This window comes from Pelodiscus sinensis, chromosome 1, assembly GCF_052426305.1.
Source record: "Pelodiscus sinensis isolate ZL-2025 chromosome 1, ASM5242630v1, whole genome shotgun sequence".
NCBI classification, from domain to species: domain Eukaryota; kingdom Metazoa; phylum Chordata; order Testudines; family Trionychidae; genus Pelodiscus; species Pelodiscus sinensis.
Window position 1 is genome coordinate 167190573 of NC_143052.1, and position 26186 is coordinate 167216758.

The window sequence follows — 26186 nt, forward strand, 5'->3', positions numbered from 1 at the left end:
CAGATCCTGCTTTTAGAATAGTATCTCTGTTCACAATTGTCCATGGAGCATTAACTTAACCTTATCTTCTTAAGATAGCACTGTGTTGTGAAAAGAGGCTAAATAAACAAGGTGCTTTGACAACATGCAGGCTTGCAACAGTATGCATACACAGTGATGACAATGACACAGGACAGTGATACAGACTCATGTCATTTTCAACCTTGTCTAAGCAGATGAGTAAAAGTCTGTGTTGCAGATTCACATACTCTGCACCCTTGCATCTCTTACAAATAAGGCCCTGATCTGGCTTCCTTTGAAAGGCATCTGTATATTGTAAAAGTGCCTGAGGGGAAAAACATGCAGCTTTAATTCATTGGTCACTTTGGGATATAATCATGTTTAGCACAATACTTGATTATTTTATATTCTTTCAAGTAAAGTATATAATTGGTTGTAAAAGCAAACAACAAAATATATTGAACCAGGCAAGTGCTGCTTCTGACTTTCCACTTTTAATTGGCCCTTGTAATCTTGTGGTGCTGGCATGCTGTAGCTTCATTTTCTCTCGGCAACATATTCTCAATTCATAAGACCAGTAATAACAATCAAAACCAGATAGATTCTTAATAAAGTTGCCCAGAGAAAAAGAAGAAAGGGGTAATTCATCAAGTGATAGCCTGAGCTTGACAGCCAGCTTGCAAACTGAAGTTATTTAAAAGAAAGACGCAACAAATCTACAAGATAAAAAAAGGAGTTCTCAGCAATTGTGGCTCTCAAGATTTATGTGGTTGGAGTACAATAGTGAATTAGGCAGAGTTTTTTGCTCGGTCTGCAAAAACTGTTCTGCAAAGATCTTAATATTTTCTATGAAGGCCAAACCAACATTTATTTCATGAGGATTTGAAGACTGGAGACACACCATGAGTGGTTTCTCATCACACAAAAAATTTTCCTTTCCTGAGCAAACAGCAATGAGGTTTGCTGTTGTGCAATTTCAGGTAAATATTTCTGCACTAACAGTGGCCAGTTACAGAAAACACTCTCAGTCATCTAGGAATGCACTGAACAACATCTTTACCAGTGTTCAGTGTCTAGCTCAACAAGAAATAGCATTACATAGACATCTTGGGCTCGTCTACACTGGCCCCTTTTCCGGAAGGGGCATGTAAATTTCACCTATCGTAGTAGGGAAATCCGCGGGGGATTTAAATATCCCCCGCGGCATTTAAATAAAAATGTCCGCCGCTTTTTTCCGGCTTTTAAAAAAGCCGGAAAAGAGCGTCTACACTGGCCCCGATCCTCCGGAAAAAGCGCCCTTTTCCGGAGGCTCTTATTCCTACTTCGAAGTAGGAATAAGAGCCTCCGGAAAAGGGCGCTTTTTCCGGAGGATCGGGGCCAGTGTAGACGCTCTTTTCCGGCTTTTTTAAAAGCCGGAAAAAAGCGGCGGACATTTTTATTTAAATGCCGCGGGGGATATTTAAATCCCCCGCGGATTTCCCTACTACGATAGGTGAAATTTACATGCCCCTTCCGGAAAAGGGGCCAGTGTAGACGTAGCCCTTGCGAATGATTCAAATTAGATGCAGCTTTTGCTGCTACGTAGTGTGGATTCAGAGGAATTGAGACAGTGGCTTAGTCTCACAAAATACAAGTGGCTATCACGTGATTATTTTTATCAAAATAGTGACAATGATGGTGCTAGAACAAATAGCACCAAGGATAAAGGGTTCTAAGTTTTAACGCCATTGTAACGGAGGAAACTATTGATTTGTTAACAAAAAAATAAGTAAGTTTTTCTTTAAGGTTCTTTTCTAGTGAAGACTGGGAAATTTATAAGGAGTTGATTGGGTTTTACCAAACTGATGCAGGGGATGCTGCTTCTCTTTCCAAAATTGTGAAAGATACACTTCTCAGATGTGGTTTTCCCTTTTTGATTGCCAGAGGCAGTGTTACAACAGGGCCAGTAATGTATCCAGTAAATGTACTGTGGTCCAAGCCAGAGTGAAGGATTGAGAGCTGAGAGCACTGTACTGCACATTCCCTTAACCTTGCCATGTAGGACGCCCTGCATAATATTCCAGAGTGCTGTGATATGTTTTGAGTGGTAAAAGATCTTGTCAGTACCTTCAGGGAGTCACCAAAGTATGGGGCAGCAATCAAAGAGTTTCAGAGTGAAGGGGAGCCTTCTTTACCACCAATAAGATAGACACAAAAAATCATGGGTGACTCGTGGCGGTACTTGGAAAGTGCACTTCCCTCCCTGTTCTCTTGACAACATTTTAAGTGCTAGATGAAGTGTCCCCTCCTGCCCCACTGAGTGGTCCCGCCTGCTTCCTCCCCTACTGAAGGCACTGGTTGCCCCTGTTAGAGATCAGGATAATTAAATCCCTGTTGAACAACTACGAGGTCATGATGAACTGCCTGGATGAATTTAGTCCCTCTTCAAATGAATTTGGCTCAAACTGTAGTGGCTTCTTGAAGCAATGTCAATCTTTTCCAGCATACCTTACAGTAATGGCTCTTGTGAAATCCCTGGGTCCTATTGAAAATAATGCAAAATTTCACTGCCCAAACATGTCATTGGAAAGCATTATGGGAAAGCTGGCCTGTTGCAAGAGGTGTTGAGCAGGATGTGCACTGACTCATCATATAATCACTTAGATAAGGCAAAACGTGTATCTAGAGATCCTACATTCCCAAGAAAAGGCAAGCCACCCAGACGACTTAATCATGGATGCCTTCCTCACACCGTCAATGACCCCAAAGAGTTTTTTCCATCAAAAATATGTCGGGATCATTGATGCTTGCAAAGTTGCCATTGAACAGTGGTTTTCAAAAGAAAGCCTTACATTTGCAGTAAAATGGGAGTAGCATGTAACCAATGCAGTACATGGCTCACAACAGGACATTATCCCAATCAGCAAAGCTTTCCAGGGTGACATTCACACAGAAATGTTCTCTCATTTAGAAATGTTGAGTGATTTTTGCAGATTGAGAAATAGCCAGATTAATTTGGTGGGCAAAACGAAGACATTTCTGAAACAAAATGAAGGTGTGAGTGACATGTCAGAAGTTACACTTCTCCTGAAATTCTTCTACCTAGTTCCAACTACAACCTGCATCCCTGAGCAATCATCCAGTTGCCTGCACAGATTGAAAAATTCTTTGCAAATGGGCCAAGGATATCTAAATCACTTGATATTTCTGAAAATTCATAAAAACTTTTCCTCTAAATTGGACGTTGCAAGTCTCTGGGAAGATTTCATTTCAAGACCCAGCAATGATGAAAAGTGTTTGCTGCCTCCTGAATGGTAAATACTAAATTGTATTTCTTCTGAAATACAATCACTTTATTCACATGCTTTATAATATTAGGCTGCGTCTAGACTGGCAAGTTTTTCCACAAAAGCACCTGCTTTTGCGCAAAAACTTGCCAGCTGTCTACACTGGCCGCTTGATTTTGCGTAAAAGCACTGACGTTCTACTGTCTGAAATCAGTGCTTCTTGCACAAATGCTTTGACATTCCCGTTCGGGCAAATGCCCTTTTCCGGAAATGTTTTTGCGCAAGAGGGCCAGTGTAGACAGCTGAGATTTGTTTTCCACAAAAAAGCCCCGATGGCGAAAATGGCGATCGGGGCTTTCTTGTGCAAAACTGCGTCTAGATTGGCACTGACGCTTATCCGCAAAGAGTGCTTTTGTGGAAAAGCGTCCGTGCCAATCTAGACGCTCTTTTCCGCAAATGCTTTTAACGGAAAAAATTTTCCGTTAAAAGCATTTGCGGAAAATCATGCCAGTCTAGACGTAGCCCTGGTGTACAGTTTTTAGACGGAGTTTAAATTTGGTCTTGTGCAAGTTAAATTATTTTCATATACACCTTCAATTGCTTATTTATTGCTTTAATTCTTTTTATTATGGGACTTTAACTGCCTATCATATAGTTCATTTCATGTTCTGTCTTTGTTGCTGCTTTAAATAGAAGAAACACTCCTCATTGTTTTGCCCTTGAACTCTGATTTAATGATTTAATGGCAGTGTTTGTGTAGTCAGTACAGAAGGCACAGAACTGTGCCATTTTACCTAAGAACAATTTGAAGAATATTGCAAAAGAAGGGCTCCATTTTGTTTTAATTTTAAGGCTCTGTTTTGTTTTAATTTTGAGGGTCAATGATCCAAGAGTGTTTGGATGTGTCTCTGTTCAAAAGAGCTGTGTTTTTTTCATGTATAGACACAAACAAGGCATTCAAACGCAGTGTGTCATACATAAGTAGTATTAATAAAGTTGATATTCTTAAATAAATAATTTTTCTTATGGTAGTGATATTATGCAATATAGAGAAACTGTTAAATGCTTACAGTTTCCAATCCATTTTTATGTTGTTTAAAAATATATAGATACCAACTTACAAGGCAGATGTCGGGTGACAGGACTTGAACTTGTTCTGGGCACCACCAAAATTATATAAACCTAGCACCCATGCTGGTGGTGATTTGTCCCACTCAAAGATATGAAGAAAGGCAGGAAATCATTGAGTATTTATTGAACAAATATCAACAAAACCATTCAGTTGTTGACACCCAAAGTTTGGCATAAAGCCAGGGACTCCAAAACAAGATAGATAGATAACAAGTAATTCAATAACTCAGTACATCACCATGTCTTGCAGACACAGAAATAGAATGGACCTCAGACAGGAACCACAAGAAACACTGGGATATAGTCCTTAAGATTTCTTTGAGACAGCACACGTGACTAGGACTAGTGACGCAACAAGGACAGGATCAGAAACGTAGGCAACAGGCAGGTAAATTGGAATCCTCATCTTCTTTAGGGGTCACATGGACACAGATAATATGCATGGGCAAATGGCACTGGGTTGCCACTGGGGTGGACAGCCTTTGGTGCTGGTCTCACAGTCCTTTTATAACCCTCCTATAGCCGAGCAGACTTTTCGATGTCATGTGACTATTTCCAGCCACAAGTTCACATCAAACTTCAAAAAAAGCAACACCAGGATTATAAAGAAAGGGACAAAGAGGAAACAGCTTAAGCAAAAGAAAATGGTGAAACAAGCCAAGAAGGTGAAATTTGCCCTATAATTCCCTGCTTGACGAGTTGATGATTTTTAATGATCATGTTGCCACATTTCTTATTAGTAGGCTTACATGGTGGCATAATCTTGGTCCTTACTGGTGGCAGCCCATGCTTCCTTATAAGGTGACACTCCATGCTTCCTTATAACTGGGAGGACTAGAGTATAAACTTTCCCACCAGTGTGCAAAAGATGATTCATACCCATATTCTCTTCAAGAACTTTTCTGTTTTTGCAAGGGGTAGTGATCTGAGAGATGGCCTTCTTTGTTCTGGTGTTCTAACTCCTTTAAGTGTTTCTTTCAGTCTAGGTGTCTCACCAACTGCTTTAACACAAATATATTAACTCCTACATTTATTGGTTCTATATGTTGGTATAATACAAAATGTGCATGAATATTCTGCATGGTTGCATTATGTAACATGAAGTCAATATCACATCTTTATATACTATATATATAGAACATAGGAATTATGATCTATTCTGTAGAAGAAATTTACCAAAAATTCAGTACACCAGTTATGGATACATTAATAATTAGCATTCATTAAAACTATTGCTGAGTGACTGTTACCATTGGCCTGGAAGCAATAATGGCATTACCTTGGTGGAAGTCTAAACAAACATGGGCCCCTTCTGTGCTTCCAGATGTACAGGAGTAACCAATAGCTTTTTCTCATGCACACAAATGTAAGTTGACACTGCTATATCTTTTGTCAATTTTATAAACCCATTTTAGGGATGTCAATGGGAGTCATCATTGAACCATTGACGTTGAGGACCAAGGGAATTAGAGGGTATAGCCATTTATGATGGTAAGTATATTGGTGTTCTGGTACATCAGGGCCAGGGAGTAGTGAGAGAGTGCTAGAGGAGAGATATGTGAGCACTAGGCGAATTAAGGCATGGTTCACTATGGACTAGGGAAGGCTAATTGAAGCACCTGTAACCAGTTAAGGCCCTGTCAGGAACCTAATTAGAATGCTGTATCACATTAATGTGTGACTCCTTGTAGACTAGTGAAGGTTACTGCAGGCCAATTGAAGCACCTGTAACCAATTAAGCCCCTATCAGGAATCTAATAACCCCTGGCCCGTGATTCAAGGCAGACAGTGTGGAGTGAGGAAGAAGAGAGCACTGGAGTTTGGAGCTGTGTTGCTGAGACTTAAAAGGAAGGAAGACCCTGTCCCAACACATTGGGGGATTCCCTCCGCCAGCCTCAAGGACAGAGGGTAACCCTAATCAAGGGGGAAGAGAATAAGAAACTTGCAGGGATTGAGAGGGGCTGAGGCTCAGACCCAGACTTTTTCCTTGCTTCCCTTCTCTACCACCTTCCTGTGCCACTAGCTGGGACATTAGAGCAGGGACAATGGGTGATAACCTAGCCCCGCACCAAAAATAGCACAGGAGCCATCATACTATGATGTTGAGGGTGAGATTTTTGTGCTGAGAATATAACACAGGGTAGGTCATGACCAATCTATCCCCAAGCTGGAGGAATGGTCGAAGCACTGGTGCAAGCCACCACTACCCAGCAGGAGACTGTGCAGCACCAGCCAGGATCAGGCCATACTATAGGAACTAGTAAACCAGGTAAAGGATGTTAGAAAGATGAGCCGTGGCTATGAAGGGATTATACAGGCTAGCTACTGTCTACAGAAAACAACACAGGAGGAGGAGGTGATGGGGCACTTCCTGACCTCTGAGAGAACAGCCTTGTGGTTGGGCATCCTCACCCCCTACTTGTGCAGGGAGGCCCAGAAGGCGTACTATGATATGACCACAGAGGAGTTGGCAGACTACCCCCCCAGCTAAAGGCAGAGATTCTGGCCAGCTCCAAGGTAACGACAATTGCTCTGGTTGGTAGGCAGCACCGTCAGGGAAACTGCAAGGTAGCACAAACCGGTGGAAACCTAGAGACAGCTCCCAGCGCAAGCTGAAGTATTCCAAGGTCTGGAGGGGAGACCAATCCAATAGAATCAAGCCAGGTCAGTCCTGCACATGAGTGTTTGGGTGGGACTAAGCCTATGACCACCCACTGTATGCTAATGCCGTATCATAGTGATCTGTTTGGGAGACATTTAGGAGCAGCTAAGACTGGGTAGAGTCCTAAGGAGATTATACTGGCTGGGTGCATAAGCAAAAGTCCAGGCAGTGTTATTAGACTGAGGCAAAAGAAAGGAAAGACAAAGAGCATGGGGGGGAAAGTACACCTGTGGGAGGCAATATGACAGCAGGAATCAACATCTCAGGTGCTGTTTGGGATATAGATAAAACCCTGGTGCAAGATCTGAGGGTTTTTTCTGCAGCCATCTTAGGAAAGCAGCAGCCATGAACAAAGAAACAGGAAGTGACGTCCTCACATTCCATCTGTCTTAGTCAAGGTAGCTCTGCCCTTTGCTACACGGCTGTGAATCTGTTGTTATAAAGGTAGCTAAAAGCAAATCTTTAAACTGCCTGGTCACCAGTCGCTGATAAGACTATGGGCTGTGTTCATTTTACTCCATGTTGTAAGGGAAAGTCAACACCTGAGACAGAAATCATATTTTCTATATTTTGTATTCTTTTCTCTCCCCTTTTGTGTATACATTAGTTCAGTTTTGGTTTGAAGGAAGCAGGATCAGATTCTAGCAACTTCAACTAACTTTTCCTCCTTTCCCCCAAAAGACATTGTTCCCATTGTTAATACCACCACTGTCAGATGAGGGAGAGGGAGAGGGAGAGCTTTCCTTATAAAAAGTAGCTACAATGAAAGGGAATAAGCAATATGGTTAAAAGAAAAGTCTCACCAAAGGCCAGGACTATGCTAATGGATTACTTTGCTGTAAATACATTGCTCAGGGATATGAGAAATCCCCACCCTGAGCAACAAAGTTACATTGACCTAAGCGCTGGGGTAGTGTAGCCAGATAGAACCCCCCCCCCTCCCCTTCTCCCTCTGACATCCTTGGGAGAGAGAATCCTTGAGAGTGAAACTCTGTCTTCAAAGGCTCCAGGGCCTCCAGAGGTGACAATGGCTCTGGATGCTAGAAAGGAACCAGATAAACAGGGCAATTGGGCCAGCAGGCGATCGGGGCCTCGAGCTGCCCTTGGCTGGTACCAGTATTGATACGCCTACACACACCGTCCCAGAAGAGGAATCTGCTGCCCCATCAGAAAGAATGTCCAGCCCTAATGATTTAGTTACCTCCACCTCACAGGTGCAAATTAAGCTTTGGACCCCCTGTGGGAATGGGTGTCACAAAGACGTTCCAACTTAATTGGCATTTTAATGACAAGAAAAGCGTCTACGTGACCACAGGGGTATAAAGTTGGGCCCTGTGCTCCACTCTAATTGGAGATCCACCCATATACCTGCTGGTCAGGCGGTCTTGGATCCCTGAGACTTTAGAGACTCCTTCATCTCATATCGACTGCTTCCCATTGGGATTGAGAGAAGCGCTGGCTTCACCAGAGTAAGGATTGCAGGGGTGAGAATATACCTGCTAGGTGTCTATTTTTGCGCACATTCAATAAGAGCTCAGAGAAGCAAAAGGGTTCCATGGTACCTTTAAGTGACTGTTATTGTATTTTCTGTCTTGTCTTTGTAGTGGCTGCGTTATCTGCAATGCAGCAGTAACATTTAACAGCTAAGCTTGCCTTGTAACAATAAAATAGTAACTGTTTAAGCTTTTAACCTGACTCCTCCTGTTGCTGTAACAGAACCAAACACAATAAAAAAGAACCATAGCCGGTCAGGGGTAAATGCAGTAAGAGCTGAGCGTTGAGTTGTGCCGCCTCCACAGGGCAGACTCTTGGGGCGCCCGTCAGCCTCCCTGGCTGCCCGCTGCAAAGTGACTCTGTCCTAGCAGTCAAAGACTCGGGTGTGATAGGACTCACAGACCACTCATTATCCCGGCCACCGGCTAACAGGTAGACAGCATTATGTCAGTAGGAGAGCTTCTCCCACCAACATGCCTGCTGCCTCTCGCAGGGGTGGATGAACTGTGCCGACAGGCGAGCTCTCTCCCATTGGCACCGAGCATCTTCACTAACATGCTGTGGAGATGCAGTTGCATCAGTGTAGCTTTGTGGATGCAGCGTTGCAAGTGTAGACCTGCCTTCCCGCTTTTAAATTTGAAAAATTGTAACCAATCTTTTCCTCCTTTTTCTGTGCTTTCAACAAAGCTTGCATAGAACTGCTAATTACAGGTGACCTGCATAAAGTCTGGAGTTCAGTCTCTGTTCAAAAGCCTCTCAAAGTTCAAATTCTTGTTTGAAGCTACTTTGAAGCTTCTGTTATCTACACAAAACACGTCCTCTAAACAGACTTCAGCAAATTCTTAAACTGCTGGCTAGTCCCTGAAGATCCTGGAGAGAGAAAGCTGGTTGCTGGGCCCTCTTTCATTCTCACCCAACAAGACCTCCCAAAGCAGGTCAAATGTGGCAGCAGAAGAATAGTAAGGCTTCCTCACATCTCTTCCTCTGGGATATGGATGAAGAAGCAATCAAGGTCCTTCTCTGAACATCGAAGGAAGATGTGGCTCAGGTTCTGTTCTCAAGTTGGACAAAATTGGGGGTTAATTCTGATGTTTGAGACATTTACTTTCCTAGTCCCTGCAAGTTGTCCCTCAATCTTGGACAGAGTACCAGATTCACTCCGTTCACGTGTGTGACAGAAATGAGACGTGTCACAGCGAGCAAGAGGAGGAGGGGACAAGAGGTGCAAGGGCTATGCTGACACACTGAAAGACTGCTGATCATAATAGAACTTCATCTGTCTGGCTAGGAGCTTTCTTCACGCAGGGATAGTTTGGAGCTAGGATTTTGAAAATGAGCATTAGGGGGATTTTATTAGCCAAGTGCCTGGTGGTGTTATTCTTCTGTGTAACAGGTGAGTTTGCACCGGCTTTTTGCTCTTTCAGGCTGGCTTTGCTTAAACTTTGCACTTCAAAGCATTTTTAACTGCAGTAGATTAACACCCATTCCTTGTACCCAGAAAAGGATGCTGGACTTCTTAACAGGGTGATGAATTAGACCCATCTATGCCACAATTCTAATTGACTCTGGGATCCAGTTACAATATGACCACTTTTTTAAGTTGGATGGGACCTATAACTGGCTCCAGGGGTTTCACCCAGTTATGAGAATTTGGGGTCACGGCATATTTGAAGCCTTTTCCCCTGACTCAGTGATAGTTCATGAGCAAATTATTACCAATATATTTTAGATTATTTCTTCAGTATTGTTTTTAATATAGAAATATGTTATCAAAACTAAACATGACTGATTCCTTCCTCTGCCAAACACCCTCTATATAATGCTAAATAGGGAAGCTTGGGGCAGGACGGGTGATCCGATAAAAATGCTTCGCTCTAACTTACATATCATGGGCCACATTCTTCCCCTGGTATAACTCTGCCGAAAGCAGAAATGAATTTGTCCCCTGGTCTGTACGAGGGTATTGCTATTGTTACAGCAAGTGCAGGGCAAATAAATCATTTAAAGGGCCCCCCCAAACTGTACTTAACCCTTGTGAAGATCAGATATTTGAGGACCTGGCAATGGGGACTTTTAGGGTAAAATTCTGGCCCTGATCCTTTGCCATTGACTTTAAGAGAGCCAAGATTTCATCCTCAAACCCTTAGGGCTCAATACAGCCAAGTTATCAGTACTCTGTCCCCAGTCCAGGCAAAGCGCTTAAGAACATGCTTCACTTTAGGCATGCGAGTTGTCCCTTTGACTTCAAAAGAACTATTCACGTGCTTAGATTGAAACATGTACTCAAATGCTTTGCTGTTGGGGACAGAATGCTCAGCTCCTGGTAGGATCAAGCACTGCCCTAACTTTTCCCAATGGTAAAATGGAGATAATGATATTAACTTACCTTAGAAAAGTGCTTTAAGATCTTGTGACTATTAGTATTTTATTTAGCCTTCAGTCCATGGGAACCCATAAGCTATGGTTGCTATTATAATTTTTGTAATAATACACTGTAAATGATTTTATCTCCAAGTTAACAATTCTTTGTAAATGATTTTATCTTCAAGTTAACAATTCTTTATCTGATAGGTAGGTGTAAGCATGGAGTTTTATCTGATGTCCTCAGTGAAACACTTTTTTGCAATCCTCTTCAAGAGAGACTTCACTGTGCATCATGTAGATCTGTTGCTCTTTTCTAGAAAATAACATTTCATTAAAGAGAAACAAAATTGTAGACAGTGCAAGTATTTTTACACATGAATGTTGATAGAAAGGATGATATATACAAATAATTATATAGCTCAGTGGAGTTAATCTTATTTGTAAGTTACATTAGGGACATACTTATTGGTATTTAACCTTTTAAAAAGACTTGGATCTAAAAATGTAGTTGTAATTTGTAAACTAAAATCATAACAAGAAATAGTGGATCCAGTACACAAGAATCATTAATGAATGATGTGAATAAATCCAACAGTAGATTATTTATGATGGCTGTTTAATATTTTCTATATAGAATTACTAGATAAATAGGGAGTATGTTGTTGCTATGGACTTAAAACATATATTTCCTTGAATGGCTTTATTTGTTTCAAGTGCTTGACACTTGAAAAGTGAGTGCTTCTTTTCTCAGACGGGTAAAGTTACTGTAAGCACTGCTCCTTTTAGTTTAGTGCATATGCTACAAAACTACAAGAGAGCAGTTTGTAGCTAGATTCTCATCACTTGGTCCTTGGCAGAAGTATTTCAGTTGGCATGATCACAAATATTGTTTCATTGTCCAGACAGATGACTTACTGTTGTCTGGGATGTTCAGGCTTCTGTTCCAATGATATGGGAGACCAAGCAAACTTTAAAGCAAACTTTTAAAGACCTATCAGAATTGTCTGTCAATTAGAATACCATTTGAGCTTTCCTTCCTCAGGATTTTGATCAACCTTTTCCTCTTTGCCACATGCAAAATATAAATATATTATTATAGAATTTGAAATAGAAATAATGACTAATAATCACTCAAATCTCTGGGAGTAATTCTGAGGAATTGCAAGTATCTAAATTAAATGTATGTTTATTTGTTTAAAAAAAGTTTTACAAAGATTTTTGGTGCTCCTGTTAACACTTATTGGGGAATGAATAGTATTAAAATAGTTCCACTTCCAGGAGTGAGTGATTTCTGAATGTTCCATTAGGAATGCCAAATGCTTTTTAAGAAACTTGATAGCACAATAATAGCTTACCTTTGAGATGGTGCATGCATTACAGGAAACTCTTCAATGTCTCACAGGCTGTCCCTCTCATTATTTTTCTGCACAATCATGTATTCTAATTTTTTGATTTGACTCCAATATTACTATTGAACAAAGCAGTGATTATTTTTCAGTTTTCATCTCTTTTATATATTTTATCCTATCCTAGATATAATGAAAATTGTATAATGAAGGATTATATATTTATAATAAAAGATTTTTATAGTTTCTCTCTAAGGGGGAAAGAACCTAGACTATGTAAAAATACTTCAGCATAGCTCACTATGTCTATCAGTACTGTATAGCTTCATTCCATAGATTAGAGAGGAATAAGCAAATGGAAGATAAAATAATCTCTGGTTATGAATGAAAGTTTTGCTGCTAACAAATGTATCTGAAACTACAAGCATGTATTTAACCTATTACTGATAATTTCAGTATTTTTAATCAACTTGCTTATCCAGTATGGACTAAGAATCTACACAAATGTCTATGTGGTGTCAACTTCCCGTTTGAAGCCATCTTCAGGCTAAATCTGTGTTCTAAACTCCCAATCCACTATTTTTCTTCAGTAGTAGTGGCTGTGATTCCATTTGAGATAAATGGGCATGAGATCTTGTGACGAAACATACCAGGGGAAGAGAAACACTTCCTTATCAGTAACAGCATAAATAATTTTATGCAGCCTTTGCCTTTCTTAATAATACCTATAGCTAGCCCTTCTGTGACATCTAACATCTTCAAGTAATGAACAGCCACTTGCAGTAGCATCCTTGTGATCTGTTTTGCACAAAGGGAACTGAACTCAAAGGTGGCCTAAAAAGAGTGAAAAACCTGCTTTTGGGCCCATGTTTATCAGGAGAAAGTGTCAAATAGAGCTCTTGGAGAGAAGGTGTGAATGCTGGGGTCACAGCTATGAGGGGGCCAGGACCTCTTACTCCCACCTTTGTCACTCATTGGGTGTGAAGTTTAGGCAAGTGGCTTAGATCAAGGTTTTTAAAAGTGACTAATGATTTTCAGTGTTCAACTTGACACACATTTAGGGAGGCTGACTTTTTGGAAAACCCTGAGCAGCTGATCTTTAACTTCTCTCAAGGTCAAACTGAGACACCCAAAATCACCAGTCACTTGAAAGTCCTGGCTACATCAGAAGTGTATTAAGTGATTTTGGCTGCCTCTGTGCTGGGTGACCATCTTGAGGCACATACAATAGAGCCTGATATGCAGAGAAAATGCACGCTCCTTGACTTGGCACTGCAGGTGCTCAGCACCTTTGAAAATCAGGCCCAAGGGGGTCTTAAAATGACCATCTCCAAAACCTTGGCACCCATAATCCCACAAACCCTTTCTGAAGATTTGGCCCTTAGCTTCTCCATTGTCTCAGAATTAAAATGGGGGTGTTGGGAGGCTTAACTAACTAATGTTTGGGGGTGACTTTGAGGGCCTGAGATGAAAGCAGCGACATAAATGCATACCTCGTTAATGAGATGTGGTTTGGGTACTAGGAGAGAAGTGGGGAGTTAATTCTCAGGTCTGCATTTGTAATCAAGATACTGAACTGTATTGTTCTCTCTCCTGTTTGAAGGTTCTTCAGATGAAGTCTATAAAGTTCTGGATGATTTTGCTTTTTTGACCATTTCTGACTTCTCTATACAAAAGACAGATGAAATAAGATGGTACAAAGATAATTCGGTCATTATGAAATTAAAAAATAACGACATCACAAATTATATGAAGAAAGAAGCATATAATATGTCCCAAAATGGGACCCTGCAAATTCAGCGCCTGGTGAAAGAGGACAGTGGAAATTACAAAGTGCAAGTGTACAATGTTGAAGGAAAACTGAAAATGGAGAAGAACTTCCGTCTGATCATTCAGGGTGAGTCACCTTCCACATCCTTCCCAACTTAACTGGGTCAACCCCTTGTTCCCATTGTCTCCAGCTGAACAGGTCTCCATCCTGTTTTCCATTGGTCTCAAATTTTACAGCAACTTTTCATGAAAGGGTTAGCTCTTCTGTGTCTATTTCCTTTCCCTGGTCCTGGGTAGGTTCCTCTTCCCCTCCCCCGCCAGGTGGGTCTCCCTGCTCTCTTATTTCACTCTGTTCCTGCTGCTCAGTCTGCCTTCTGTCTGATTTTGTCTCTCTCACATCAGTCACGAACTCTGCTAAGCAAACAGACCTGTGCCAGGATCTATGAACAATGAAGAAGTTAGTCAGGTTTCACTGAGCCTTAGTTTTGCCACACAAAATATCCATAAACAGTAGTGCTATATATACGCTTGAGAGGGATGGGAGGCTGGGGTGTAGCTTGGGAGAAAAAAATAGTGCTAAGACTCTTCCCAGCTCCTTTCACAGAATAGTAGTCCACTTAAGACACCAAAATGAGATGTCACTCACAATGGATTGTGGAGGTGTTTGAAATGTTTGAATGCTCTGCTGGGTTTGGCTCCCCCTATATTTAGTGTGACCATCTGTTCTATTTTGGCCAGGACAGTCCCTTTTTAAAGCCCTGTTTGGCCATCCTCTTTTTGGGGGGCAAAAGTGGGCATTTGGCCTGTTTGCTGTTACCAATTTAATATGTTGGCAAGTACAAATAGCACAAATACCTGCTTTTGTTGAAAAAGTGACATGCAGAGGACTGTGCAGGATAGTAAACAATGATGCCAACCCCATACAAGGGGGCAAGCCAAGTTGGGGGGGAGTAGGTAGGCTCAAGTGACCAGTGACAGCCTTGCATAGAGGAAAGAAAGGGCTTGAGGGAGAAGTGACCCCAGGCTTGTGTGGTGGGAGAAGTAGGGGACAGGGAGGGGTCTGGTGAGTGGCTCAGGCCAGCCCCATGTGGTGTGGAGGTTTTGGACAAGAGGGAGGGCCAGTGGCTGGGGCCAGGCCTGAAGGAGAAAGGAGGGTTTAGGTCAGCCCCCGGTGGTGTCCCATTTTCCCTTTAGTAAATATGGCCATCCTACCTAAGTGAGGTTCACTTATATCCATGGACTCTACTAGGCTCCTTAAGCTTGTGTTCTTCTCCGTAAGACACACGTTCTGCAGCCCAAAAAGACAGCTCATGAGAGTGTCAGAATGTGTGCTGTTGCCCAGTTCAAGCCTGATTTCACTACAGACGGTAAAACCTTCCTTAAGCAGCCGTTCCGGGGACTGCTAGTGCTAGGCTGCTTAAACAGGGAGCTGTGGGGCAGAACTGTGCTCTGCACATTTGGACTATGTTAGGTGGTCTCCTGAGACAGACAGCTGCCTAAAAAACTTGGAACCTTGCACAAGTTTCTGTAACATGAACATTTTCCTTTATTTTGTTGTCATGCCTTTTTTTTTAAGCTACAAGTTTGCTACATCCTGCATTAATATATTGATCTGTTGCATCAGAAGCCTAACAATTAGTAAATGATTCAATAACTGGCCTCCTATGTATTTGTAATTAATTGGAGTCTACTGTTTACTATTCGCCTGGTCCATCCTTTATGACCAGGTCTGGTTTAATTTTTTTGTAGATACAAATTTTGACAGAATTTTGAATGAAAAAATAGAGAAAATGTTTGGAAATCATTTCTTGTTTATTGATCAATTATTAAAACTGATTGGAATTTTCTGAATTTCAAGTAGTTGATGAAATGTTTTAAATAAAAGAAAAAAGGAGATTTAAAAATAAATAAAAGAAAATGGCTATAGGATTCATTCCTGATTTTTCTACTAATTCGACTTATAAGCTGATGGAAAAAATTGCAGAAATCTTTAATGTTTTCAAAGTTTTTCTTGGTTGGGATAATTGCTGTTTAGATAGAGGTGACCAGCGCCAACTCAGACATCTTTGACAGCATGGATGACACTCTCCTAGTAGAGATTCTTGTGCCTGAATATATGTTAGGATAGTATAATTGCAAAATGAGGCACTTAACGAAGGCACCTCTTTGCTCTTGGGAGTAGCCTCAAAGTGTTTATGGTCCTTTCTGACCCTAAACACTATTAATAGATTTTATGCATTAATCCAGCCCTGACTAAAATCATACAATTACTTAAGTGTTAGCAGGATCAGAGCTATACTTTGTACATACACATACACTGTATTCAATAGATGGATTACAGTGTTTTCTTGATAGTTAGCACTATCGTTGGAGAGCAGTGCTCTGAAAAAGGACTGACTTTAAACTAGCATTACGGGTTTCCATGCATTTTGCAATGGCTGATTTAATTTGTTCAGTGCAACAGTACAAAGATGTTTCTCCTCTTCCCACTCTCCCTCTCATCCCCACTCGCCTCCCAGCTGATGTGCCTGCAACTTCAACTTGGACTCAAAGTCAGAATGCAGGTGAGCCAACAGGCTAGCAGGGCCTGTGGGCAAGGTTTGTGTATGTGTGTGTGTGGGAGGGGGGGAGGGTCCACTTTGTGGTTCTGGCAAGTGCAGGACCTTGGGCAGAAGGTGAGGGCTGGACAGTCAGCCCTCAGCACCACCCATATTCTGCCCCTTCAGCACTGCCCAGAGCATGCTGCCCAGGGCTCAGTGGCAATTTAAAGGGAGCCTTTGAATTCCTGGGCCCCGGGGCAGTTCCCCACACTGGTCAGCCAGCCTGTCAGTGTGGGCTATTTCTGGCTAATGTACCATCACCAGTAACAGAGGTTCTGCAATGGGAGAGCCATTACCAATTCATGCTGCATAACAGGAAACAGAAAGCAGCTTATTCATTGCTTCATTGCCTCTGTAGTACCATACACTTATACCATCACAGCGAGGTCAGGCAAAGATGTAATTTTTTTAAACTGACATATCTATGCCAGGATAAGCCCAAGAGCAGGTGTACTTGACTGGCATTAAAGTTCTTTTGCTGTTATAGCTTATTGCAGGACTGATGGACACTGTACTGGCAGAAACACTTCTATGTTGATAGAAGCTGCATTTACATCCCTGCAAAACTTTTGACTTCGAAACCGAGATCACAGTGATAACATTGCTTGTAAAGTTGAAAAATAAACTTTTGATGATGTTGATTATACAGAGAGGGATGCCATGTGCCTGCAGAATATGCTATAGGCTGAACCTGTGAATGGTATCAAAAGTCTTCTCAAAGTCTTTGAAGCTTCTGTAGAGTTGCCGTTGCCATGCTAACCATTGTTCTATTATGTTTTGTAGCGTGATGATCTGGTCTGTGGGGCCATGCCATTTCAGAAAATGGGAATGCTTTTTTCTGAGAAAAGCTCTCAACTGCCTCTGATATATGCTGCCCAATTATCTTACTTTGCTTGGTACAGACAAAAGTGAGACCACACCAATTATTGCAATCGCTGAAATTCCTTTTCTTTGGTTTTGTAGGATAAACTGAGGCAGTCCATGGTATTTTGCTAAGAACCCCTATTTGATCCTAAATTTGAGACAGGCCTGGGAACATACAGCACAGACAGCTAACAGGACCCTGGTCACCCTGGCAACCACATTCCAAGGGGCCGCATCCAGATAAGACACTGGCTGGTACCAAAACCTTAACTTTGTTAAGGTTGTTCTCAGTGCCCAAGGGCTATGCCAACGCGAAGCAATATCATTCTGCAGTAAACGCATCATAATTTGAATAGACATAATTGCCATTAAAATGTCTTTTTTGTTTTATGTTGGCTTATTTAGCTCGTTAGGAGTAATTTCCTGTATTAGAGATAAGGTGTTTAATTGGCAATGGGCGGAGATATTATGTAATCTTTCATAGGTTATTGGCTTATGTGCTCATTTTGTCTTGCTGCTAGAACCTATCAAATTGCTTCTCCTCTGTCTATGTGCCACCTATATATTCTATTGTAATGTTTTGTTTAACCAGGGTTCACCAGCCCAGCCTAAAGGCTGAGGGACACTCCACCAGCTGTGTGCAATAAATCCTCTTGCTTGTTTTCACTGTACCAGAGTGTCCAGGACTTATTTCCAACAGTATCTTCACTATAATCCCCTGGGTTCACTCCTCTGGCATTTTTTTCCTTTCCTAGACTGACGTAAACAGATAGATGCTGCTAATGCACGCTTTGCCTTGAACAATTCTTCATTCAAATTATCTTTGCCAGAAGCTTTCCCATTTTTTAAGGATTTGATGGCTTGAATGATCTCTTCCTTACTTGGAGTGTTGATGTTGATACCAAGATCTTCTTCTGCCTCCTGAATGTTTGCTTTCTCTTTAGGTGGCTCCCTGTTCAGCAACAGTTTGAAATGCTCTGTGCAGCACATTTCTTGTTCTTTTTCTGTTGTTAATTGGTGGCCTTGTTTGTCCCTGGTAAGAGTGTTTGTTGGTGTCTGTTGTTAACCACCAATAAGCTGTGGCATTCAGTAGAATGTTCCTTGTTCACCACACACAGCTGCATCCTCTGCTTGTGTTGCTAGGTTATCAATATAATGTCATTTGTCTGCTCTACCAGGGGCACAACTAGCTGTTCAGGGAAGGGCATTCAAGATATGACTTTGGGCCCCTCTCTCTTCTCACAGCTTATCTCTGGAGTATTACTGCTTACCTAACATTATTTACACTATCTTCTCAGTGTATTAAGGAATCATTAAGTAAATTTGCATAGTTTTAATTGTACCTAGTAGGTCACAGGGGTGAAAGTAACAAATTTCTCACAGGTACTGTCATATTGCATCCCCTAGGGGGGTGCTCAGAGCAGGATATCAGGGGGTGCGATATAGCACTACCGGTGAGAAATGTAAGTGTGAGGTGGAGTGGGGGCTCTAGGCGGAGGGTTGGAATGGGGGAGTTCAGGGCAGGAGAGTTTGGGGGTGCAGGAATTCAGGCAGGGATCTGGGGATGGGGGGGTCATGGCAGGGAGCTGAGGGGTTTGTTGGTCAGGGCAGGGGGCTGGGGAGGTGGGCTCAGGGCAGGGGGCATGTGGGAGGTTCCAGAATCAGAACGAGGGCTGAGGTGGGAGAGTCAGGGCAGGAAGGTTTTGAGGGTTCAGGAATAAGGGCCGGGGGCTGAGGGTGTGGGGGCAGAAATCAGGGTAGGGGGTGAGAGGGTCAGGGCAGAGGGCTGGGAGATGTAGGGGCAAGTGGGGGGACGACCAAGGGCACCATTCTGGGAGGGGAGGGGGGCTGCAGCTGCACATACTGGCTCATTGCTGTTCTTTCTCTTCCTTTGATGATCAGGGGGTGAAGGGAAATGGGCAGCCAGGAGTGAGAGAAAGTCACACAAACTATGCACTTTCCCCTTGCTCCCTGATCGGCAGGGAAAGAAGAGTGGCAGAATTCTGGCTATATGTGGCTGCAGCTCCCCCATTTCTAAAGGGTGTGTGTGGGGAGAGGGGGTCCAGAGGCAGAGACAGCCCTGGACCGGAGGGGAAGGGGCACGCACACCCCTAGCCAGACCCGGTCGCTTGCCTGGTTGCCTGCTTCTTAGCAAAGCAGCCTGCAGGAGAGCCCTGGGGGCCTGGCTGAGAGCAGCAGCAGCTGAGCACTCTACCCAGCCTGCCGGTTTCTCTGGATTGGACCCCCTGTGGCTGTGGGCTGACATGCCAGCATGTCCTGCATGCCCCCTACTTGTGTTTGACTTCTTGGTGGGCCCTGCGATACTGCTCATGGGTATGTCTACACTACCCCGCTAGTTTGAACTAGCGGGGTAATGTAGGCATACCGCACTTGCAAATGAAGCCCGGGATTTGAGGTGTACCGGTAGTTCGGACTAGGAAGCCTAGTCCGAACTACCTAGTTCGAGCCCCGTGTAGCCGCACTTCACGGGATTCGAACCAGCGGGGTTTTAAAAATGGCGGCGCCCCACTTATGCAAATGAAGCTCGGGAAATTCAAATCCCGGGCTTCATTTGCAAGTGCGGTATGCCTACATTACCCTCCTAGTTCGAACTAGGAGGGTAGTGTAGACATACCCTTAGTTTGCTTGTGAATGTCACAATGTCGAAAGAGGGTACTGCCAACGACTGGGTCATTCATATTGCAGAAATCAACAAGCCTCTCTCCATTTGCATTCATGGTGCCACTCTTACATCTTTCCATTGCTCTGTCATTGTTTATGTTGGCTTACCGACCTGGGCATTCAGGTCTCTCGTGATGATACTTAGAGACTGTACCATGCCACGGCCTAACTCTCCCTGTGATGTAAGGCAGAAATTGTCTTTTACTTCTTCATCACTGTCTTTCATCAGAGCCCAGCACTGTACCAGGGTGATATTGTTTCCCTTTCAGTCTGGGTCTCCTAAGTCTGCTGCTGATGGACTTCTACTCAAGCAGGGAATGCTCCCCACCCTCTTCTTCCAAAGGATGGCAACAATCTCATGGTGTGGTCCATCATCTCATCCAAAGTATAGCAAAGTATCTCCCGAGGCTGTTGTGAATCTTCCTAGTTCTAGCCATCTGCTCTCGCTGACACCCAGGATGTGTAAATTGTCTCCTCTCTGCTGTGGTCTGAGCGAGTTTCCCTATTTCGTACTTTGCCCATGCCTTCCAAAAAAACCCCAAGTTTGGTCCTTGTCTTGGTGTTGAGCACTAAGTTCCCATGCCAGTGGCTCTCTTTTGGCTTTTACCACTGGCAGGCATATGGGTCATTGACTTTTAAAGGTCATCACACACCGTAATGGTTTCTTTCTCCATCACTGTTTCTGTAATGCATTTTGTTTTGTAATGGGTCAGGGTTGTTAGCCCTGTGCCTAAGTCACAACCTGGAGGATTGGCATTGATGTTTTGCCTGCCTCCCTCACCACCAGTCCATTCTGGCATGACTGAACCTACCAGGAGCAAAAAGCATCTGCTGGCACATTCTCTGGGGATCGTTAGAGCACCATCCCTCCACGCAGCTAATACTTTTTGCTGCTCTTGTAGGTATCCTTTTCAGTCTTTGTGCTGCCCAAAACTGAATGCAGAACTGCAGAGGCAGGCATGCCGGAGCAGCATTGAAGGAAACTTTTATCACTTTATGATGGAAGCCTCGAGATAAGCTTACCCACACTTCTTCCACATCACCTTCTTCTTTCATAGCAAGCTCTTCTCTCATAGTAACTGCAATGTGTTTGCTTACATTGGACTGATGGCCTCCTGTATGGAAGAGAGGAAATATTGCAGTTTTCCTGCCTCCCAACCAACCACCTTAGTGTCTAATAGCCAATGGAGTATCAGAGGTCTGTGGGTGCAGATAGAGCAGTAGTTGATGTTTTGCTTTCTTTGGGCTATTTTCCCTGTTCTAAGCTCAGTTTTTCATGCACAGTTATAGGTGGGAGGTGTCACATGTCAAAGCTGTATCTATGTTACCTTGCTCAGGGCCCTTTTCCAAGTCGTTAATGAACAGCCAAGACTGCTATTGCCAACTCTGATTCTGAAACAAGGGAGAGGTGGTCAGTGAAACCTGCAAGTTGACTTCAGGCTCTGTATGGATGGAATAGATTTCCTGTAGCCATGGGCCCTGAGACCAGAGTTGTTGGGAGGGAATTTGCAGTCATCACAGTCCGCAGGATCCCCTAACTCATCCTACCAGAAGGGATGATGCACCAAAAATTTTGCAAAGGGAACGTGGTAGTTTGCTTCTCCCTTTGCCCTTACCTGAAAGGGTCCTCCATGAACTAGAGCATGATACACAGTCAGACCTCAGTAGATCAGGAGACAAAAGCATCATAGTGGTGTGAAGTCAATGTTTACTATAGTGTATAAGTAGTATGATGGGAAATAGTGTGTGTGTGTGGCATGTGTGTGTATGTATGCGCATGTATAAATTCTTGTCCACTGTGTTTCAAAGGTGAAGAGGGAATGAGACAGAGAAGAAAATGACAATGAGTAACAATGGCGTTAAAGCGGTGAGGAGTCCTGTGGCACCTTAGAGACTAACTGAAGTGTAGGAGCATAAGCTTTCGTGGGCAAAGACCCACTTCGTCAGATGCATGTAGTGGAAATTTCCAGAGGCAGGTATAAATATGCAGGCCAGAATCAGGCTGGAGATGACGAAGCGGATCCAATCAAGGAGGATGAGGCCCACTTCTAGTAGCTGATCTGGAGGCGTGAATTCCAAGAGAGGAGAAGCTGCTTTTGTAGTTAGCAAGCCATTCACAGTCTTTGTTTAATCCAGAGTTGATTGTGTCAAACTTGAAGATGAACTGTAGCTCAGCAGTTTCTCTTTGAAGTCTGGTCCTGAAGTTTTTTTGCTGCAGGATGGCTACCTTTAGATCTGCAATTGTGTGTCCAGGAAGATTGAAGTGTTCCCCTACAGATTTTTTGTACGTTGCCATTCCTAATATCTGATTTGTGTCCATTGATTCTTTTACGTAGGGACTGTCCAGTTTGGCCGATGTATATAGCAATGGGGCATTGTTGGCACATGATGCCATATATTATGTTAGTAGATGTGCAGGAGAATGTACCAGTGACAGTATGGCTGATCTGGTTAGGTCCTGTGATGGTGTTGCTGGTGTATATGTGTGGGCAGAGTTGGCACCGAGGTTTGTTGCAAGGATTGGTTCCTGAGTTAGAGTTATTATGTTGCGGTGTGTAGTTGCTGGTGAGAATATGCTTCAGGTTGGCGGGTTGTCTGTGGGCAAGGACCGGCCTACCTCCCAAGGCCTGTGAAAGTGAGGGATCATTATTCAGGATGGGTTGTAGATCACTAATGATGCATTGGAGAGGTTTTAGCTGGGGACTGTAGGTGATGGCCAGTGGTGTTCTGTTGGTTTCTTTCTTGGGCTTCTCCTGTAGCAGGAGGCTTTTGGGCACACGTCTGGCTCTGTCAATCTGTCTCCTCACTTCCTCGTGTGGGTATCGTAGTTTACAGAATGCTTGTTGAAGATCTTGTAGGTGTAGGTCTCTGTCTGAGGGGTTGGAGCATATGCGGTTGTACCTCAGTGCTTGGCTGTAAACAATGGATCGTGTAGTGTGTCCAGGATGGAACCTGGAGGCATGCAGGTAAGCATAGCGGTCGTTAGGCTTACGGTATAGGGTGGTATTGATGTGACCGTCACTTTTTGCTAACTACAAAAGCAGATTCAGACTAACACAGATACCCCTCTGATAATGGCGTTAAAATTTATATTAAAAAAAAAGTATGGAGACCAGTATTGTGTTGATTTTTCTTTGTTGTTATCACATCACAACACAACCTCTCCCCCCACCCCGTTGGGTTTAATTTGCTGTTCACTCCCACCCACTCCCTTTAGGCATTGTTACTTTTCATTTAATCTCTCACTAAATAACTGTGTTTCAGATTAATTTGCCTCAGATCCTTTCACAGAATCACTTTGTTACTTTCTGCCCATTCCTCTCAAATCCCTCCAGGTTCCTTTGTATCATTCTGTGGATCTACCTGTTGTGTTTTAATAGTGAACTTTTAAAAAATTAGAACTCTTCAAAGCCTGATTGTCTCTTTTATTCTCTTTCAGATCATGTCTCTAAACCAAAAATCACATGGACATGTTCAAAAAAAACTGTGAAAGTAATATGTGAGGTGAATCAGACAGATAAAGCTTCTATTCATTTGCTTCAAAATAACAAAGCTGTCCCTGGAAATAAGCCAGCTTCTGCAAATGGAAAACTGAAGATTGAATTTACATACCGGAACACCACCTTTCCTGCAAAGTTCCAGTGTGAAGTTAAAAATGACGCTGACAAGAAAACTGTTGAGCAGGAAATCAGATGTTCAGGTACAAAGTTTATAATGTAGAAAAGGTCTCCTAATCACAGTCCACAAAGCGTTACAAACTTACAGTTGTCTCCAGACTGCTGATTCTAAAACCAGGGTCAGCCCAATAAAATAACTAAGAGGGAGTTGGCATCCTTTAGGTTTTGCACAATGCACAGCACTGCTACATAGTAGGAAGCAGAAACCAAACCCCCTTTTCCAGTTTTTTTTTCCAGAACCAATAGTAGCTGCCATTTCATGACAGACAACTACAGCTGCAGAGGTCATTTAGAAACATGTTCCATTCCCTCTGGGAGCTGGGATTAGGTGGTGGGGCTGTGACTCCCTGGGTTGGGGGATGGGGCATGGGCAGGAGTCAGGGTGCTGGGGGGAGGGTAGGGCTGGAGCAGAGCTGGAGGTGAGGCAAAGCTGCGTGGTGCTCCTGGCCTGCCCCTCTGTGCAGATTGGCCCTGGCTGTGCCAGATCCTCCTTGGAGGACGGGGGAGGAGGGGGGTGAGGGGAGTGCTGCACAGTTTGGGTGGCACTGACCTAGAGGGAATTATTTTATCCCCTACCAAAGCACACAGATGCTGTACAGCAGAATACAAATAAATCTAATCAGAATGCTGTAAATTGCCACCATCTATAAAACCACAGGCAGGAAGTACCATTTAAAAGGCAATCTAATGATATGACATGGAAGATAAGCATGGGGTAGCAGAATCATTCTGAAACCACATTTGGGTGGGGGAGCTTTAAAAAGAAGGACAAAATGGATGAGTCTTGTGGGAGCAGAAGATCTGTGCTCAGTTCGGCTATGTTTACACTCGCGGCTTCTTGTGCAAGACCATCTTGTGCAAGGGTTCTTGTGCAAGAAGTCTTGCGCAAGAAAACGTCCACACTGCCATGTGTGCGCTGTGCTTTTGTGCAACAGCGCCCACGGCAGTATAGATGCTCTCTTGCACAAGAAAGCTCTGATGGCCATTTTAGCCAGAGGGCTTTCTTGTGCAAGAAATCCCTGCCGAGTGTCCACACTGCCGTCTTGCGCAAGAGGTCCTGTGCAAGAGGGCTTACTCCTGTTAAAAAAGAGTGTAGCTCTTGTGCAAGAAGCCCTCTCTTACCACGCCGTACTGTAAATTTCCTTGTGCAAGAGCGAGCGGGCAGTGTGGACGCTCTGCGGATTCTTGCGCAAGAATGGCCGTACTTGCGCAAGAAGCCACGAGTGTAGACATAACCTTCATGTCTTGGCCATAGACTTTCTGTGTGACCTTGGGGAAGTCATTTAGTCTTTCCGTGCCTTTCTTTCCCCATGTGTAGAATGGCAATACTTCCCCCTTAGCAGGTGAACTGCTCAGGCACTGCAGTGAGAAGTGCTTGTAAATAAGTAAAACCAGTCAACTTTCAAAGGGGGTGAGGAAAGGGTCCTACACTGTGGAGCTCACTGCAGTGAAAGGATGATTTCTGCCCCCTTTGGCCCAGTGGCAGTGCCATGGGCCACCCATTTAGCACCAGGCCCACCCTGATCTGCGTCTGAGAGGTAGCAGCTCTGCCAGCACCTGGTATGATGGCACTGGCTCTGCCAAAGTGAAGCAGAGGCTAGCGAAAGGGGGAGAGAGGCGGCAACTCCCAGTCACTTATGGGAGAAAGGGCAGGAAGTGGCTTCTCCTGGTCACAGCGGGCGTGCTCTGGAAGGAACTGGGGTAGGGATGCTGACACTGCATGTCCAGGCTCATTCACCTTCTTGGAGAGCGTGGAGGTGATCGTGGGTGGGGAGGTGTGAGAGACACACAGCACCGGGGTGTGGATATAAGACCCACGTCTCTGGTCCCTGTTCTCCCAGCAGCAGCTGGGCAAGCAGCCCCAATGGTTTCTGCTTCTGCTACATTTTCAATGATCTCCATGAGCTGCTGCAGCCTCAGCATTTTCCTGAGGGCAGCCCCCTGCAGTAGGCAGCCCACTCTAATGTGAGGGAAGATATAAGACTCGAGAAGCCACTCTTAAACATAACCAGGGATAATTGGCAAGATCCAGAGATGACGCCACCACAAGGCAGTGTTGCATCGCTGTTTCTTACAGTCACATTCATTTGTGTATATGAAATGCTTGGAGTTTCTTGCATGAAGCACCTTCTTTCATCACTCAGGGCCAATCCTCGCTGTCTGTAAATTAACATCATCATCATAATTAATGTCTATCACTTGTATAGGGCTTTTCATCCCCAGATTTCCCAGTATTTTACAGAGAAATCAGTGTCGTTCCATAGTTCCGTTGGCTTCAGTTGATTTCAGTTGAGAGTGTGGCTCTCCGTGTCCATTGTGATTTGGCTGCT

At 43.5% G+C, this 26186-nt stretch overlaps 1 protein-coding gene across 3 annotated transcripts in view; it reads left to right on the top strand.

Annotated features, from left to right (window-relative positions):
* Positions 1-5593: 5593 nt before the first annotated feature.
* The window catches only part of LOC102451665 (T-cell surface antigen CD2), a 31422-nt gene continuing 10829 nt past the window's right edge, over positions 5594-26186 (top strand). Inside the window, exons 1-3 of one of the 3 annotated variants that reach the window (XM_075909224.2) lie at positions 5594-6305; positions 13867-14160; positions 23619-23879. In XM_075909224.2, the coding sequence (XP_075765339.2) occupies positions 13980-14160; positions 23619-23879 (442 nt within the window). In that variant the 5' untranslated portion in view covers positions 5594-6305; positions 13867-13979. Of the gene's footprint in view, positions 6306-9222; positions 9947-13866; positions 14161-23618; positions 23880-26186 lie in introns of those variants that run through there. The other 2 variants (XM_075909222.2, XM_006124233.5) reach the window with 2 other exon arrangements.